This window comes from Pinus tabuliformis, chromosome 3_1 (assembly GCF_031772625.1).
Source record: "Pinus tabuliformis cultivar Carrire ecotype Pingquan chromosome 3_1, CPIR1, whole genome shotgun sequence".
NCBI lineage: Eukaryota > Viridiplantae > Streptophyta > Pinopsida > Pinales > Pinaceae > Pinus > Pinus tabuliformis.
The window spans coordinates 930,834,510-930,849,645 of record NC_142301.1 but is presented as its reverse complement, the minus strand read 5'-3'; the positions used below and the strand labels follow the sequence as shown (position 1 = coordinate 930,849,645).

Genomic DNA, 15,136 nt, shown 5'->3' with positions numbered 1-15,136 from the left:
GCTCTGGAAAAATACCTCCCAATCCTCTAAGACTGCATTCAATGCAGTCCTCACCATTAGTTCCTAATACAGCGTGACCCCTATGGAAGTTAGCTGGTCACGAATCTCCTTCAATCGACCGAGGAAGACATCTATCTGCTCTCCCTTCTGCATCTGGTATGACCGCAATTGATTTTCAAGTAACATCTTCCTCTACACGGAAGTATGTTGGTACAATTTCTTCAGGGCATCCCACATCTCATTTGCCATGTCCTTCTCGGCAATATGTGACACCACATGATCCTTGACCCCATTGAGGATGATGGACTTCGCCTTGGCCATTGCCTCCTCGTACTTCTCATTTTCAGCTGGGTCAACTGGGATCGCTATTGTTTTCAAGGCGAAGTCCTTGATGCGATATCTGTCTAGAATGGACAAGATCCTGGCCTTCCAGACCACGAAGTTGGATGCTCTGTCCAACCTATCCTGATCTCTCAATCCAACCTAAGCTACCAATGTTTGGTACTTGTCAGGATGTCTGCGCTGTCTCTTGCTTGTCCTAGGAGTTCCAATAAACTCCTCTGCTTCTCTTAATGTCTAACAAACCTCTCTGTTGGCTCGACCACTAGTCGTGGGAGGTTCTGCTAGCTCCTCCTCATCCTATCTCTCCTACTCCATCTATTGAGATCTCCCCGAATTTCCTACACTTGAGGAAATACTGGTACTAGTCACAGTACTTCACCCTTGTGACTATCCCCTTGCTTGTGCTACTGCCTGCCCCTACTGCTCAACTAAAGGAGCTTCTGCTGACTGATTCTGATCACCTGCAGGCATCTCACGAGACCTTCTGAAAGCTCAATCCTCCATGAACTTCACGTCTCGCCTTATTACTATCTTCCTACTACTAGGAATGTAGATTCCAAATGCCTTTGAGGTTTCGATGTACCCAACGAGAAACCCCTTCTCTCCAGTCTGATCCAGTTTGGTCCTTTTATCATCTAGCACGTGACAATAAGCAATGCTACCAAAACTTCTAAGGTGGCTGACTTCTGGCTCTTTCCCTGTGAAGACTCCTTCTAGAGTTTTCTTCCCCAATGCTCTATGAGGAGTCTTGTTCTGAATACACATTGTTGTGTTACAAGCTTCTGCCCACAGAAATCTGGGTAGATCTTGGTCATATAATATATCCTTTGTAGCTCCAACAATGGTTTTGATTTTCCACTCCGCTACACCATTCTGTTGTGGATTATACGAAGTTGTCCATTCTCTCTTGATGCCTTCTTTTGCACAGAAATCTGTTAAGTCTTTATCAATATATTATCCACCATTATATGAGTGAAGCACCTTGATCTTCTTCCATGTCGCATTCTCCACAAGAACTTTAAACTCTCTGAAATGATCGAAGACCTCATCCTTGGTCTTCAAGAAGTAGATCCAAGTTTTCCTGGAATGATCATCAATAAAGGTGACGAAATATTCGGCACCGCTGAGAGCTCTAGTGGACATCGGGCCACAAATATCTGAGTGTATAAGTCCTAACACGCCATCAACTCTGCTGTCACTTCTTGGAAATGCCGCCTTAGCATACTTCCCAAGTACACATCCTCTACACACATCATTGCGTTCAGTTCCAAGTTCAGGAACCCCTGTTATGGTTTCTTTGAGCATCTTGAGTGCTCCATAGTGTAAATGTCCCATTCTCCTCTGCCATACTTTATTCAGCTCCTTCCCACTGCTATTGTTAGTACCTATCAGTCCCATTGGAAAATCAATTTGTAACCAGTACAGCCTGTTACTTCGAACTCCAATCTATCTTATCATTTTCTAGCTCAAGTGTTTGACATACACTTTCTTCCCCACGAAGTGAATATCATACCCCTTATCCTGTAACTGGGATACTAAAATCAGGTTCATACCTAATCTTGGCACATGCAATACATCTGAAGCATTAGTGTTTGCTCCTGACTCCCCTTGAAAATCTATGTTACCTCTCCCTACTGGAGTACATTTCGTTATGTTTCCCATAGTAATCTGGAAATCCATTTGCTCCTCTTTCTAGCTAGAGAAATATTCTCTAAGCCTTGTCATGTGCGCTGAGACTCCACTGTCTATATACCAGACTCCCTGTGAAGTTGATCTTGCTAAGCAAGCAAATTATTCTTCCAATTTGGAAGACAAATCTGAGGTCTCCTAAATGTTACTTTTGTCCATGGCTATACTTTGAACAAATTTAGTGTGTTATTCCTCTTTTTCTCCCGAAGCGGATTCTGCTCTACAACCTGCAGCAAAAACTCTGCATCCAACCAGGATTCTGCTCAACAAAAATCTGAGCTACCACTGCTTCCCCTGACTGTTGGAATCACTAATCTGGGTAATCCGATTTCCCTACCTCTTTCCAATTAAAAAAATCGAATTGTTGCCCTAACAACTCGAACTACCTGTTTTGGGCTCTGCGCAGTTTCTCTAGGAATTTCGATCTGTTGCTCCCTCTGAACAGCGAAATTCCTTTCTCTGCTTCTGAGCTTCCCGGTTGATCAATTATGCTCTGATACCATGTGAAATTTTATCTATTGCAGCTACTGGAAATTATTCTTCTAACTCAAAAATTAATTATGTAGTTTATTTGCTACAACAAATAACGAATAAAATCACAGCTGCAATTTTCACCATAAAAAATATTGTAGAAAATAAAATACTAGAAACTGAGAAATTCTAACACACACACACACAATAAATTTGACACAAACTTGGGAAAACTAGTGTAGCAGATGAGGGTTTTATTAATGGTCAGCGACAATTCTAAGTACAATAATTTAGATGCACAGTTGGAAATCTAATCTGAAGAAAATATTAGCAAAAATATTGTGAGAATTTTCTCTCACCCCACAGTTATTTTTTGCCTCCAAAATAGCTCTCCTCTTCCACCTGCTACTCACCCTATGGCTCTATCTTCTCTACTGAGCTGCTACTACTAAGAAAATCGAACTGCCTGGGCAACTGAATATCTGCACTGGATGATCTCCATTACCACATCGACTTTCTTTTGTAATCCACTGTTGGAGCACCAACAGCCAAGATTAAAACTTATTCAATGGCTAGGATCATTTCTGGGTCAATCTGTGTGAGTTTCTAGATGATTCACGCTTTATCTCAATTAATACCGATTAATTAAACATATTCCTAAGTTTAGACTTAGGAAATATTTAAAAATCGGTTAATAATCTAATTGAGACACTTCTAAGAAAAATTTCTAGAAACAATTTTTGGGTTTTGGAGAACTCATGTATTCTAGCTTCTCCACAAAATTCTGTGGCTAGAACACATCCAATGCTACAAAAACTAACAGACTTTACCCTTGACATATTCAATAACTTCATTCTCTATGAGGATCAAGTCTGTCCTCTTTTTCCATGCAAGGAAGTTTGATGACCCAACCAATTTGTTTCTCTCCTTGCAAAATGAAGTCATTTTGATAGTAGATTCAGACATAGATATAAAGATACTTACTTGTCAAGTGAAGATGCTCCTAGATGATGATATCTTCAACTTGATGCCTTCTTGATGATGTTGAAAATAGAAGATGCCTTCTTGAATATGATTGCTTCTTTGATGACGTCTTCTTCAAAGATGACAATACTTCTATCTTAGATGATATGCTTTGAGATGTGATCCTTTCTTTAAAGAGAGGGATATCACCTTGATGATGATGATGGCAATGCTTCTTCCTGCTTCCTTTGGATGTAGAGACTTCAAGATGCTTCAATGTGTAGTCCTTTCTTTGAGTGGAGGTAGGGTCCTTGAGGTCTTCTTCTCCTTGTGATGATGATTGTAAAATGTGTGAGCTTCCCAAGAATGCTTCAAGTGTAGAATCCTTCTTTGAATGAGCTAGGGTTTTTGAGGTCTTCTTTGATACTCCTTAGTTCCTTCCTTCAAGATGATGAGTGGGTTAGTCCTTCTTGATGATTTCCTTGTGCCCAACCCTTATGTATCCTTCTTCAATAATGATCTTCAAGCTACCTTTTCTTCTTGTTGTAGTCACCTTAGCTCTGATACCATGTTGATAAATCTAGGGCAGCTATATTAGGTGATTTCTCTTACTTTGATAACTGCTTGTGATGTATTTTTACTTAACTTTATTAGCTTCTTATTTTAATTGATTATAATCAATGTTTTTAAAACCGGAACCGGTGACCGGACCGGTCCACCTAATGAACCGGTTTACCGACCGGAACCGGTCTAATCGGGACTGGTTTGGTCTAAACGAACCGGTTTTACAAAAATACATTAAATAATTAATTTTTAATGAAACAAAACTATTTTTAAGATGTAAAACCATGATTCCAAGCCAATAGAGACAAAATATGCAAAGTTTGCTCATTTATATACCATGTAAAGGTGAATATATCAAAATGGCACCGAGTACAATACATATCATCGACAAAATAGCAAAATACATAAGAAATGAGGCTCTAAATGGCCTATAAAGTCCAAAAACAATGCTGCAAGCTATGAGGCCATTGGCCTACTACAAGTCTACAGTGTGCACATGATCAATCATCAAGTTCATCACCACTACTAGACACAGGATCATCATCAGGAGCTACATAGACGTCATCTGGTTCAGAGTCTGAGGATGCCTCAGCCTGATCTGCAACCTCAATATCAATGCCACCAATGACAATAGAAGTGGACCTAATAGAAGCACGAGTTTGTCGACCTGCACGACTAGTGCCTTCCATTGGTTCTTTGCCTTTCTTTGATGCCGCTACTGATCCTGGTTCTGATGCCGCCACATAATCTGCTTCATCCCCCGCTAAAGCCATGTCGATATCAAAATCAGCCTCAAACACAGGATCTTCAGTCTCCTCCACCCATTCTGATGTTGGATCAATATCGTCCAACACAATGGGATCTAGATCAGGTGATTTGCTCATCATTTGGTTCCTCCTCAGTTGAAGGTTGTATTGCACAAAAACGAGATCATTTAACCGTTTCTGTTCCAAATGGTTTCTCTTCTTCGTGTGTATGCGCTCAAAAACAGACCAATTGCACTCACAACCTGAAGCACTGCAAGTTTCACTGAGGACTCTAATTGCAAACCTTTGCAATTGAGGACACTGGCCACCAAATGACTCCCACCAATGTGCTGCAAAGAAAAAGACATTAATTAGTAACTTAGTTTATAATTTGAATTGTAAAGAACGTAAACAATTTTAACTTGAAAAGAAAAACAAAATGGAAATTGGAATTGCTTACCTGGTTGGTCCACATCTCTTGCCATCTTTGCCAAGCTTTTGCCAAAAGTACCACTTGCCATATTGAAAACAGTAAGCTGTCTATGTATTTCCAACTGGTCTACATGGCTAGGGACCATGCACTCCAAGCAATCAATCAATCTAGCTCTAACCTTCCCATCATGCAGATCTCCTAGCTGATTTTTATAGTGATACCTTGGGTTCAAAATACCCAGCTACATGTATAGGACGATGGAGTTGATTGTTCCATCTGTTATCAATGATCTAACATATACGGCCATATTTAGCTAACCTGTCCTTGTACGCTGCCCGTATCTGCTCCTTTGCCTGATCCATAGCTTCATAAATGTAGCCCATGGCCAATCTTTCCCCATCCACCAACCTTAGCACCTTAACAAGGCGCTCGATAATTTTCACAAGCTCTAGAGACCTTTTCCAAAAATAAGTGTCTAACACTTTCTTTTTGGTGTCTTTTCCATCTGGTCTACGAGCCCACCGAGATTCAGACCATTCTTCAGAGGAAAACATTTTCTGCAAGTTTTTATGTTGACCATTGAGACATTGCAACGTGAGGAAGTGAGTTGCAAATCTTGTAATTGCAGGCCTAACAAGCTCTTTGCCCCCAGTGTGTTTCCTCATTAGGTTCAATACCCATGAGTGGTTGTAAATGTATTTTGTAATGCACTTGGCATGCTCTACAGTGTTTTTACCCACTCCACTTTGCCTATATCCTCAAGCATGAGGTCTATGCAATGTGCAGCACATGGAGTCCAAAGTATGGTCTTATATTTGGCCTCAACCATCTTTCCAGCAAGAACATAGTTTGAGGCATTATCAGTGATGACCTGCACAACATGCTGCTCCCCAACTTCCTGAATAACGTTATCCAAAAGCTCAAATAGAAGGGTTGCATCCTTTACCTTATCAGATGCATCAACTGATTTCAAAAACATGGTTCCTTGAGGGCAAGAAACAAGGAAATTAATGATAGTGCGGTTCTTTCCATCGAACCATCCATCTAACATAATGGAACAACCTGTTTTGAGCCATGAATCTTTAAAATCAACCAAATACTCATCAATGGAAGATATCTCTTTTTGCAAAAGAGTTGCCCGCAAGTCATGCATACTAGGGCCTTTGAAGCCCTTTCCTGCAGCTATAACAGAGTCCCACATAGCTTGGTAATAAGGTGATCGAGCAGCATTAAATGGGATATCTGAATCATACCACCATCTAGCAATGTATTGATGAGAAGTTTCTTTGCATTGTCTTTTCCAATGTTGATCCAAAGTGGGTTGAGAACTTGGCTGGGAGGAAGTGGGATTAGAAGAGGCAATGTTGGCAAAAGATGAGAAATAACTTTGGATGTTTGCTCTCTTTGTTCCTTTTGATGGTTGGCCAACAAAAGGATGAACATAGTGAAAGGGGTCATTGGTGGAAGGGATAGAAGAGGAGTCCTGAATCTCATAATCATCATACCCACTCTCTTTCATGGCTTCTAATAATTCCCTCTTCCTTGCAATGTCATCTTGGATGGCCTTCTCCCTAGCCTTATCCTCATAAAATTTTTCAAGCTTGGAAATGTATTCTGCCCTAATAGGACCTAACAGTGCATTTGGTGCATCACATGGCTTTACTTGGCCTCTTATCCCAGCCAAGTGTTGTTTCAACCTAAGAATACCCCCACCTCCAATAGATTTATTGCATAATTTGCATATCATTTTTCCATCAATTACATCACAATGAGCCCATGCACTGTCCTTTCCTTTTGGAGCCATGTTTGCTTGAAATAATAACAATTTGCAAAGAAATCTGCCGTTTAAAAAAAAAAAAAATTGCAGCTAAGCAACATGGAAAACCAAAGATAAATGTAGGAAAACAAATGCACATGCAAGGCTCAAGCTACAAAATTTGATAGCATAGAGCTACAGAGTTTGTAGCATACATGATAGATCATAGAAGTGAGAAGTTTATAACACAATTAAAAAAAAAAAAATCATGGACAGCAGACTCAAATGAGGAATTATCAAGTGCAAATCCTTACCTAGTAATGCAAACTAGCTCCCTTAGCCTCCTCTTGAAGATGGCAACTCCACTAACAGCTACACACTATCTCCAAAATAGCTCCAACTCCAACTCCAAGATGACTACTTCAGCAAAAACTCCACACTCTCCAAGCTCACAAACACTCACAAACACTCCAAATCAGTTGTGTGAGACAAATGAGAGTGAGAGGGGTCTCTTATAGCTTGGAGAGGGTGTTTTTGGAGGGAAAACACCTTTAGTTCCCCCCCAAAACCCCTAAACCACAGTCAAAAATCCGCCTTTTTGCATGTTTCGGTGGGCGTGCCTAAAACTGGCCGGTTTAGGACAGAACCAGCCGGTTTGATACAAACCAGCCGGTTCCGTCCTAAACCGGCTGGTTTTCACCGGTTAGGGCTAAAAAATGGCGAAATGCCCTGTCAAACCGGGTTTTTTGGCCGGTTCAAACCAGCAGCCTTGCTAACTGGCTGGTTTGACCAGTAACCAGTTTTTAAAAACGGTTTTGAAACCATTGATTATAATTAGTGTTCTTATCATCAAACAACTACCAAACAATAAAGAATAATGAGACAAGGGAACACAAGATATAAGTTATTAGTCAGGGCCAAAACCTCTCCTTTTGAGAGGAAAACCCACAAGAACTCTTCTCTTCTTATAGAACTTCAAATGACGAATTTCAAGACCTATGACCCTTGACCAAGACCCCTCTAAGACCAAGTCAAACTTCTCCTTGATATGTTTCTCTTCTACAAAGTCAACTTTAGTCAAACTAGCCTTCCAACAGCTACTTGCTTCCTCTTTGACCTCAATTTCAGACATGTACTTTTGACTGTGATTCTTGGCCCTCCTGCAGCAACCCTAACTTGCATGTGTGACAAGAATATGGTGAAGATGGTCTCTTTTCTTCTTCACTTGGACAACAGTTCCTTCTCCAACAATTCAGCTTGTATTCTAGATAGATATTACTTCAAAACTTAGCTTCTTGGAGTGACTGCAATTCGGTCTCTTTTCGCACGTGTGGAAGGAATTATAGCCCAAAAACTTCAAATTTCGGTATTCTTTCTTCTCTTTATTCTTCACTCTCTTCTTAGATCTTCTTATCTTATCTCTTGATCGAACTTGATTGGTGTCTTCAAATGAGGTTGAGTGCTACTTATTTATAGTCTTCTATGGTGGTCAAATAGCCCTGTCTTGAAGTTGACTTGTCCCTTCTAGTAGGCCGACATCTTTTTTGAAGGTTGACTTGTCTTGGAGGAGGTCTTGTGACACTTTGACTTTACAATACATTTCTTTGACTTTATACATGATGCCCAAAAGGGTCTTCCATACATGACAATGACTCAATTGACTTGTAGACATAATGACAAGCCCTAGAATCACCCAATGGGTGCTTGACATATAAATAAATTTTCCTTGAGCATGAAACCCATGCCTCAAGAATGACACTAATAAATTTATTTTTCTCTTTACATCATATACATAAACTCATGATTACATGTCACTATGAAGACCAAACCTAGTTACATATTTCAACACCTCTCCAGCGTTAAGGCTCCATCAGGTGCAACAAGCCCTCTTCAATCATCCTAAGGTTGATCATCCTCATCTGAGCTCTGGATCATGGCATGGCTATCAAGTATTGTCAGGGCTAGCCTGGGGGCATGTTGGGTCCATTGGTACATCATCAAGAATCCTCCATGCTAAGCAAGAGAAGCCCAACATTCTAGCTCCTAGGGGTGCTATGGGATGTATATCAATTGCTCAAGTCATCAAAAGGCCCAACGCTCTACCAAAAGTGGGCAATGTTGCATTTGCAAAGTCATCATGCTCTCTAGAATGTAATGTATGGCATGGGCATCATGTGGACCAAGGTGCCCTCAAGGCCTCTGTTGCTTTGGACCACCTGTAAAAACCAACTCAAACTCGAGTGAAAGCAATCATTCATTAGAGACTAGGATCATAAATGCAAGTGGATCATACATAAGTGTTAAGTGCATATTAATACTTCAAACTAGGATCACCTCCGAATATCTAATTAGACCAAGTCCTATTTCCTGACCTTTGGAGGGGTGGCTAAGTAGTCAACCCTATTAGGTGCTTCGAACCCCCAAGGGGAGGTGGCATTTCCAAGGTTAACATCTCAATCAATAGGTGTTGGTGTAAGAAAGTGGCAATGGACGGAAAAGACGTCATGGCCAAGTGCCATGGTCAAGGAACCAACTAATGGGAGTCCACATCCTGAGTGTATAGATGTAATGGAGGGAGCAATCGTGGATGCATGAGTTACCCTGATCTGCTTGCTTTTTCCACCCCTCTTGTATGCCTTTTACTTATTTTTTATAACACTTTGTATTTTGGTGCATAGCTCAAGAATCAAAGCTTTATCTTCATGATATAGCATTCAATTTACCCATTAAAATGAGGAATTTTATCACTCATCAAGGTTGAGACATGCAAAGGTTCCTTTTGATGAGATGGAGCATCAAATACTCAAGAAATGGGTGATTGCTAATTATGAGGGTAGAGCTCATGCTAGGCTTTTTCCCACGTGCTAAATTATGTCCCAGCCATCTTTTGCATTTTGATCTTCCATTTCTTTCTGTGGCCATATTATGTTTTCTCCATTATTTTAGCTGCATCAACCTCCACAGCAATGTCTTCCCGCCCTACTGAACGATATGGATAAGAGAGTGCCAAATCCCGATGAACCAATGACAGTTGAACCCAAAGAATGGAGGTGATATCAAGGGCTAATCGTCTGATATGGAAAATGTCAAGTATGGAAAAAGGATGAATGAACACGCTATTCCAATCCAGGTCTTCCAAGTAGTGCCCCTCCTATAACCCTAAGGCCCTAGGGAAGGTCCCACTAGACTAGGGATAAATATTAACCCCCCTGGTAAGGTGAAAGAACAAGTTTACAGCGAAGATCAGTCTATCATTCAGATCACCCCTTTACTCTTACTCAGTGTTGCGGGGGAGCGCCCCCCCCCTTCGAACCCGCTCCCGAAGCGCGCTCCGGGCGGGAGCGGCTCGGGAGCGGCTCGGGAGCGCGCTCCCAAAATCGCTCCCGGACGGGAGCGATTTTCGGGAGCGCGCTCCCTTAAAAAAATTTACGCTCCTGCTCTGATAGGGAGCGTTTCAGGGAGCGATCGCTCCCGAGCTCCCGGAGCGTTTTTTAATGCCCGGGAGCGATAGGGGAGCGATCGCTCCCTAATCGCTCCCGGGCATTAAAAAACGCTCCGGGAGCGATTTTTAAACCGGCCGGGAGCGGTTCGGCGGAAAAAAATTCCACCGGACCCGAAAAATTAAAAAAATTTAGCTAATTTTTTTTGTTTTATAAGCCCAATGGGCCAAAAACTTGTCATTACAACTTTGTTGAGCAAGTGATTGAGAGCTTGAGCAAGAGATTGAGAGCTGGAGCAAGAGCTGAGGAGCAAGGAGCCAGAGCTGAGGAGCGAGGAGCAAGTGCCAAGGAGCGAGGAGCAAGCTTGCAGAGGTATGTAACTTAATCATTTAGTTAGTTTAGCTGGTTAGGTAGTTAATTTGGTTAGTTTCATTTACCTGTTTGAGTTTAAAGATCATTAATTTAAATTAAATTAATAAATTAAATGAATTAATCCCAATAAACTAAATTAATTTGCAGATTCAAGACTCAAACCCTACAAACATCAAACACGATGGACCTGAGCATTTTTATTGGCATTTTCCTCTTCCTGGTCCCCTTTCTGGTTATTATGGTGGTGGAGAGTAGGAAACGGAGGGGGCCTGACCCTGAAGAGGTGGATGAAGAAGCCGGAGGAAGTCAAATAGGTGAAAACCCCAGTGAGGAGGATGTGGAGGGTGAACATGAGGGTGAAAAAACTAAACAAGACCAAACTCCATTGTGGAAATATGTTCAGAGGCCTGAAACAGGGAGAGGGGGTGGAACTACTAAATTTCATTGCCCCCATTGCAACACTGATTTCACAGGCTCATACACCCGTTTGAGAAGACACCTTTGCGGGAAAAGGGCATGGGATGGAGAGAAACAAATAGGAATCAGAACTTGCAACGGGGTGTCAACAGTTGATAGAGCCAAATACATAAAGGAAGAGGAGGACGCCCAATACAAAGCAAAAAGATCAAGGGGTTTCTTTGAACCAAGCTCACAAAGAACTCCTTCAGCATCCTCCCAAGGCAGTGGATATGGACATGGAGGCTCAGGGTCATCATCTTTACGCCGTAGAAGCATATCAGATTTCCTTGATGAGGGGTGTAGGAATGATGTGGATTCAAAAATTTACAGGTTCCTCTATGCAAATGGGATACCATTCAATGTTCTACGCTCACCTTATTGGCACGAAATGGTTTCTGCCATAAATGATGCCCCTAAAGGATACAAGAGCCCTGGGTATGACAAGGCAAGAACAGTTGGCCTTGATCATGAAAAAGCAAAAATATCACATTCTTTGAATAAAATGACAAGTTCTTGGACTGACAATGGGGTGTCCATTGTATCTGATGGATGGACAAATGTAAAAGGCAAGCCATTGATAAGTGTTCTTGCTGTGTCCCGAAGTGGTCCCATTTTTCTAGCTGCACATGATTACTCAGACAAGTTCAAGACCGCTATCAACATTGCAGAAGCATTGCTTGAAACAATTGAGCGTATTGGCCCATACAATGTCATCCAAGTCATCACTGATAATGCTCCTAATTGTAAGGCAGCGGGAGCAATTATTGAGGATAGATACCCGAACATATTTTGGTCTGGATGTTTGGTTCACACATTGAACCTTCTGTTGCATGATATTGTCAAAAACAAAAATGAACAATACCAATGGATTGGGGATTTGTACAAGAGAGGAAAAAAAATGATAAAATTTATTACAAATCATAGCAATACCCATGGCCTTTTCCGCAGTCACTCGAGATTGGAGTTGCTGAAGATTGCGAGGACTAGATTTGGTAGCTATTACCTCACCTTCAGGCGCCTTTTGAAGGTAAGAGAGGGTTTAGCTAGCATGGTATCAAGTCCAAATTGGCAGGTGTTAAAGGAAAGGGCTACAAATGTAGCTGACATTGCAGGTTTTGATACGGTGGAGGAGGCCGCTCTTGATGGGCAGTTTTGGACAGCTGTGAGACAGGTATTGGATTTCACCAAGCCAATTTATAACATGATTCGGTTTGCAGATACAGACAAACCGGTGATTGGCGAGGTGTATGAGCAAATGGATACCATGTTGGGGGAAATAAAAGACATTGTTAATAACAGAGATCCCGACTTGTACAATCTGATTCACGATTGTGTGTGTGAACGGTGGAAAAAGCTTAACCTTCCACTACATTGCTTGGCGTATATCCTTACGCCAAAATACTACTCAGATTCTTGGTTGGGCAAACCTGCAGCAGGGGGTGGTGTTAGGACCAAACCCCATTTAGATCGAGAGGTAACTAAAGGATATCTGGATGCATTAGAAAAGTTGGTGCCTGACAGGGAGGAATGTGCAGCTGTGCGCCTTGAAATAGGCAGATACTTCACTGGCAGTGGTTTGTATGGTAACTTCCATGCAATGGACGACAAAGATAAATTTGATTCTCTCACATGGTGGGAAACATATGGCGGCGACGGACTTTTGCGAAAATTGGCATTGAAAGTTCTTGCACAGGTTGTAAATTCTTCTTCTGCAGAGAGGTGTTGGAGCACCTACAGTTATATACATAATGTGAAAAGAAACAGGCTCAACGAAAACCGAGCAGAAAGCTTGGTTTATGTGCACTACAATTTGAGGTTGTTGAGCCATTACTGTGATCGGGCCAATGAAGATCCCACATATAAAATTTGGGACAGTCACCCTGAGGATGACAATTTAGAGGATGGCATTGTACATATGGAAGAACTAGAAGATGAGCTTGTACGGGATGAAGCTGAAGCAGCTGCAGCAGCCATGCCACCTCCACCTCCACCATCCAGTAGCAGTTCTCGGGGCCCGAGTCTTGTTCCATTGCTGTCGCCACCTCCATCGACACCCTCGCGTGGAGGCTCGAGTTCTGGTCGTCGGTCTGGGAGGGAGACTCCTAGAAGACCGCCAAGACCTACTTATACTCCTGGAGACTCTCGTGGCAAGGGCCACTTGTAGATTTACACTTTACTTGTCTTTTTTAGTTTCTATTAGACTTGTCACTTTAGTTTTCATAACTGTTCAGTGTTGAGTTTTGAGTCCTTGACTCTTGACTCTTGACTCTTTCATATCATTATGACATTATGATATTTTTTGTAAACATTATATCACTGTGACAATGAAAATTTGAAGTTTGAAGTTGGGCCTTGGCAATTATAACTCATTGGTAATGATTGTGAATTATGAATATGATGCTTTGTGAAAGACTAAAGTTGTTTCATTTCATCTCATTATTCATGTTTCATTTTATAAATTTTTAACATTTCATATCATGTTAACAGTTAGAAGTTAGGACTTAGAAATATCTTCGATATTACTTCTTGTAATGGTTAAACTTGGCTTACAAGTACAACTTGTTACTTTGGTGATCAATGATGATAAATGTTATTGAATTGAATGTTATTTTAATTTATTATTTTACTAAGGTTGATGACGATTATAATTTCTAGATGATTGATGTGATATGGTTCAATGATCAATTTATGTTTTTTTATGTTTTTTATGTCTATTTCATCATTCTACATGTTTTTGTTGACATATATGTATCAAAAATTAAAAAATATAAAAAATATATATATTTTTAAAAAATCGCTCCGGGATTCGCTCCCAAACCGGGAGCTTCTGAAAATGGTCGCTCCCGCTCCCGCTTCCGCTCCCGCTCCTGCTCCCAAGTAACACTGCTCTTACTAAATGCCGAAAACATTAAGTAAAAGCACCTGGTTGCAAAATGATCAAAGTATCTGTTGAGTGGTTGGTCACTTTCATTCAAGAGGAAATCCAGATGGTGATAGGTGCAATGACTGGCACAGATGGTACAGGAGCTGGCATACCATCATCATCATGCTAATGTGTAGGGCTGCTGGCTGGCTGGCTGGCTGTCAAAAATAGGAGAAAAGTTTTCCTCCTAGGGGCTTACCCATTTTGGTGGGTAACAAGTACTAGGGATAATTTTAATGTTAAATGTATCTTCTTTAATAATAGCTATCAATTAGGCTTTGCAATATCAGAACAGCGCAAATCAATGTCCATCAATGGAAGTAACAGCACAGGGAATGATGCATTAAATTGTCCACCAGGCAATGACTCATATGGCGATGAGAAATCACCGAATGGGTACTGTGCCAAAGAGAAGAAATTAACCTGAAGGGAGCGCAATCGTACACAGAGGTTCAACAAAACTGGAGAGACTGCATCTTCAGGTACTATTTCCAGAACCTGCAGTGGTAAGACTTATTAGTGGGAATGAAAAACAACGTACTATACTATCTGATATGATAAACCACAGCCAAGACTTTAACATGCATTTGATTAAAACAATGAAAATTTCTGATGAAGTACTTGTAAAACCTTCAACTGAATATTTCTTACAGATATCAATCCTTCCACTGCAGTGTAAGCAACTTCTTCATCAGGGTCTTCTAGCAAGGCAACTATGACACTTAGAACTTGAGAACTATACTGAAGCATCACTGAACTGGGGATCTGCAAAAGGAAAATAAAGAGTTCACCAACATCAATACATCATTTTACAAATAATGTCTTAACTAAAAAGAAAGGAAATTTTAGAATCAGGGTGAAAATCACCTTTTAGTTTAACCTTGGAACTCCTCTTCAGGATATTTCCACAGTAGTAATTACAGAAACATACAGAAAAATTTAACCAATTCATTCATCTATATATTTATCTTACTATAC

The 15,136-nt window shown here is 40.9% G+C and overlaps 1 protein-coding gene across 5 annotated transcripts in view; it reads right to left on the bottom strand.

Moving 5' to 3' along the window:
• LOC149190806 (ARM repeat superfamily protein) overlaps positions 1–15,136 on the bottom strand; it is a 500,919-nt gene that overhangs the window by 125,798 nt on the left and 359,985 nt on the right. For all 5 annotated transcript variants that reach the window (XM_089412272.1, XM_089412273.1, XM_089412269.1 and 2 more), the window contains 2 exons: positions 14,810–14,923; positions 14,582–14,656 (listed from right to left, as the gene is read on the bottom strand). In XM_089412272.1, coding sequence (XP_089268398.1) covers positions 14,582–14,656; positions 14,810–14,923 — 189 coding nt within the window. The remainder of the gene's footprint in view (positions 1–14,581; positions 14,657–14,809; positions 14,924–15,136) is intronic.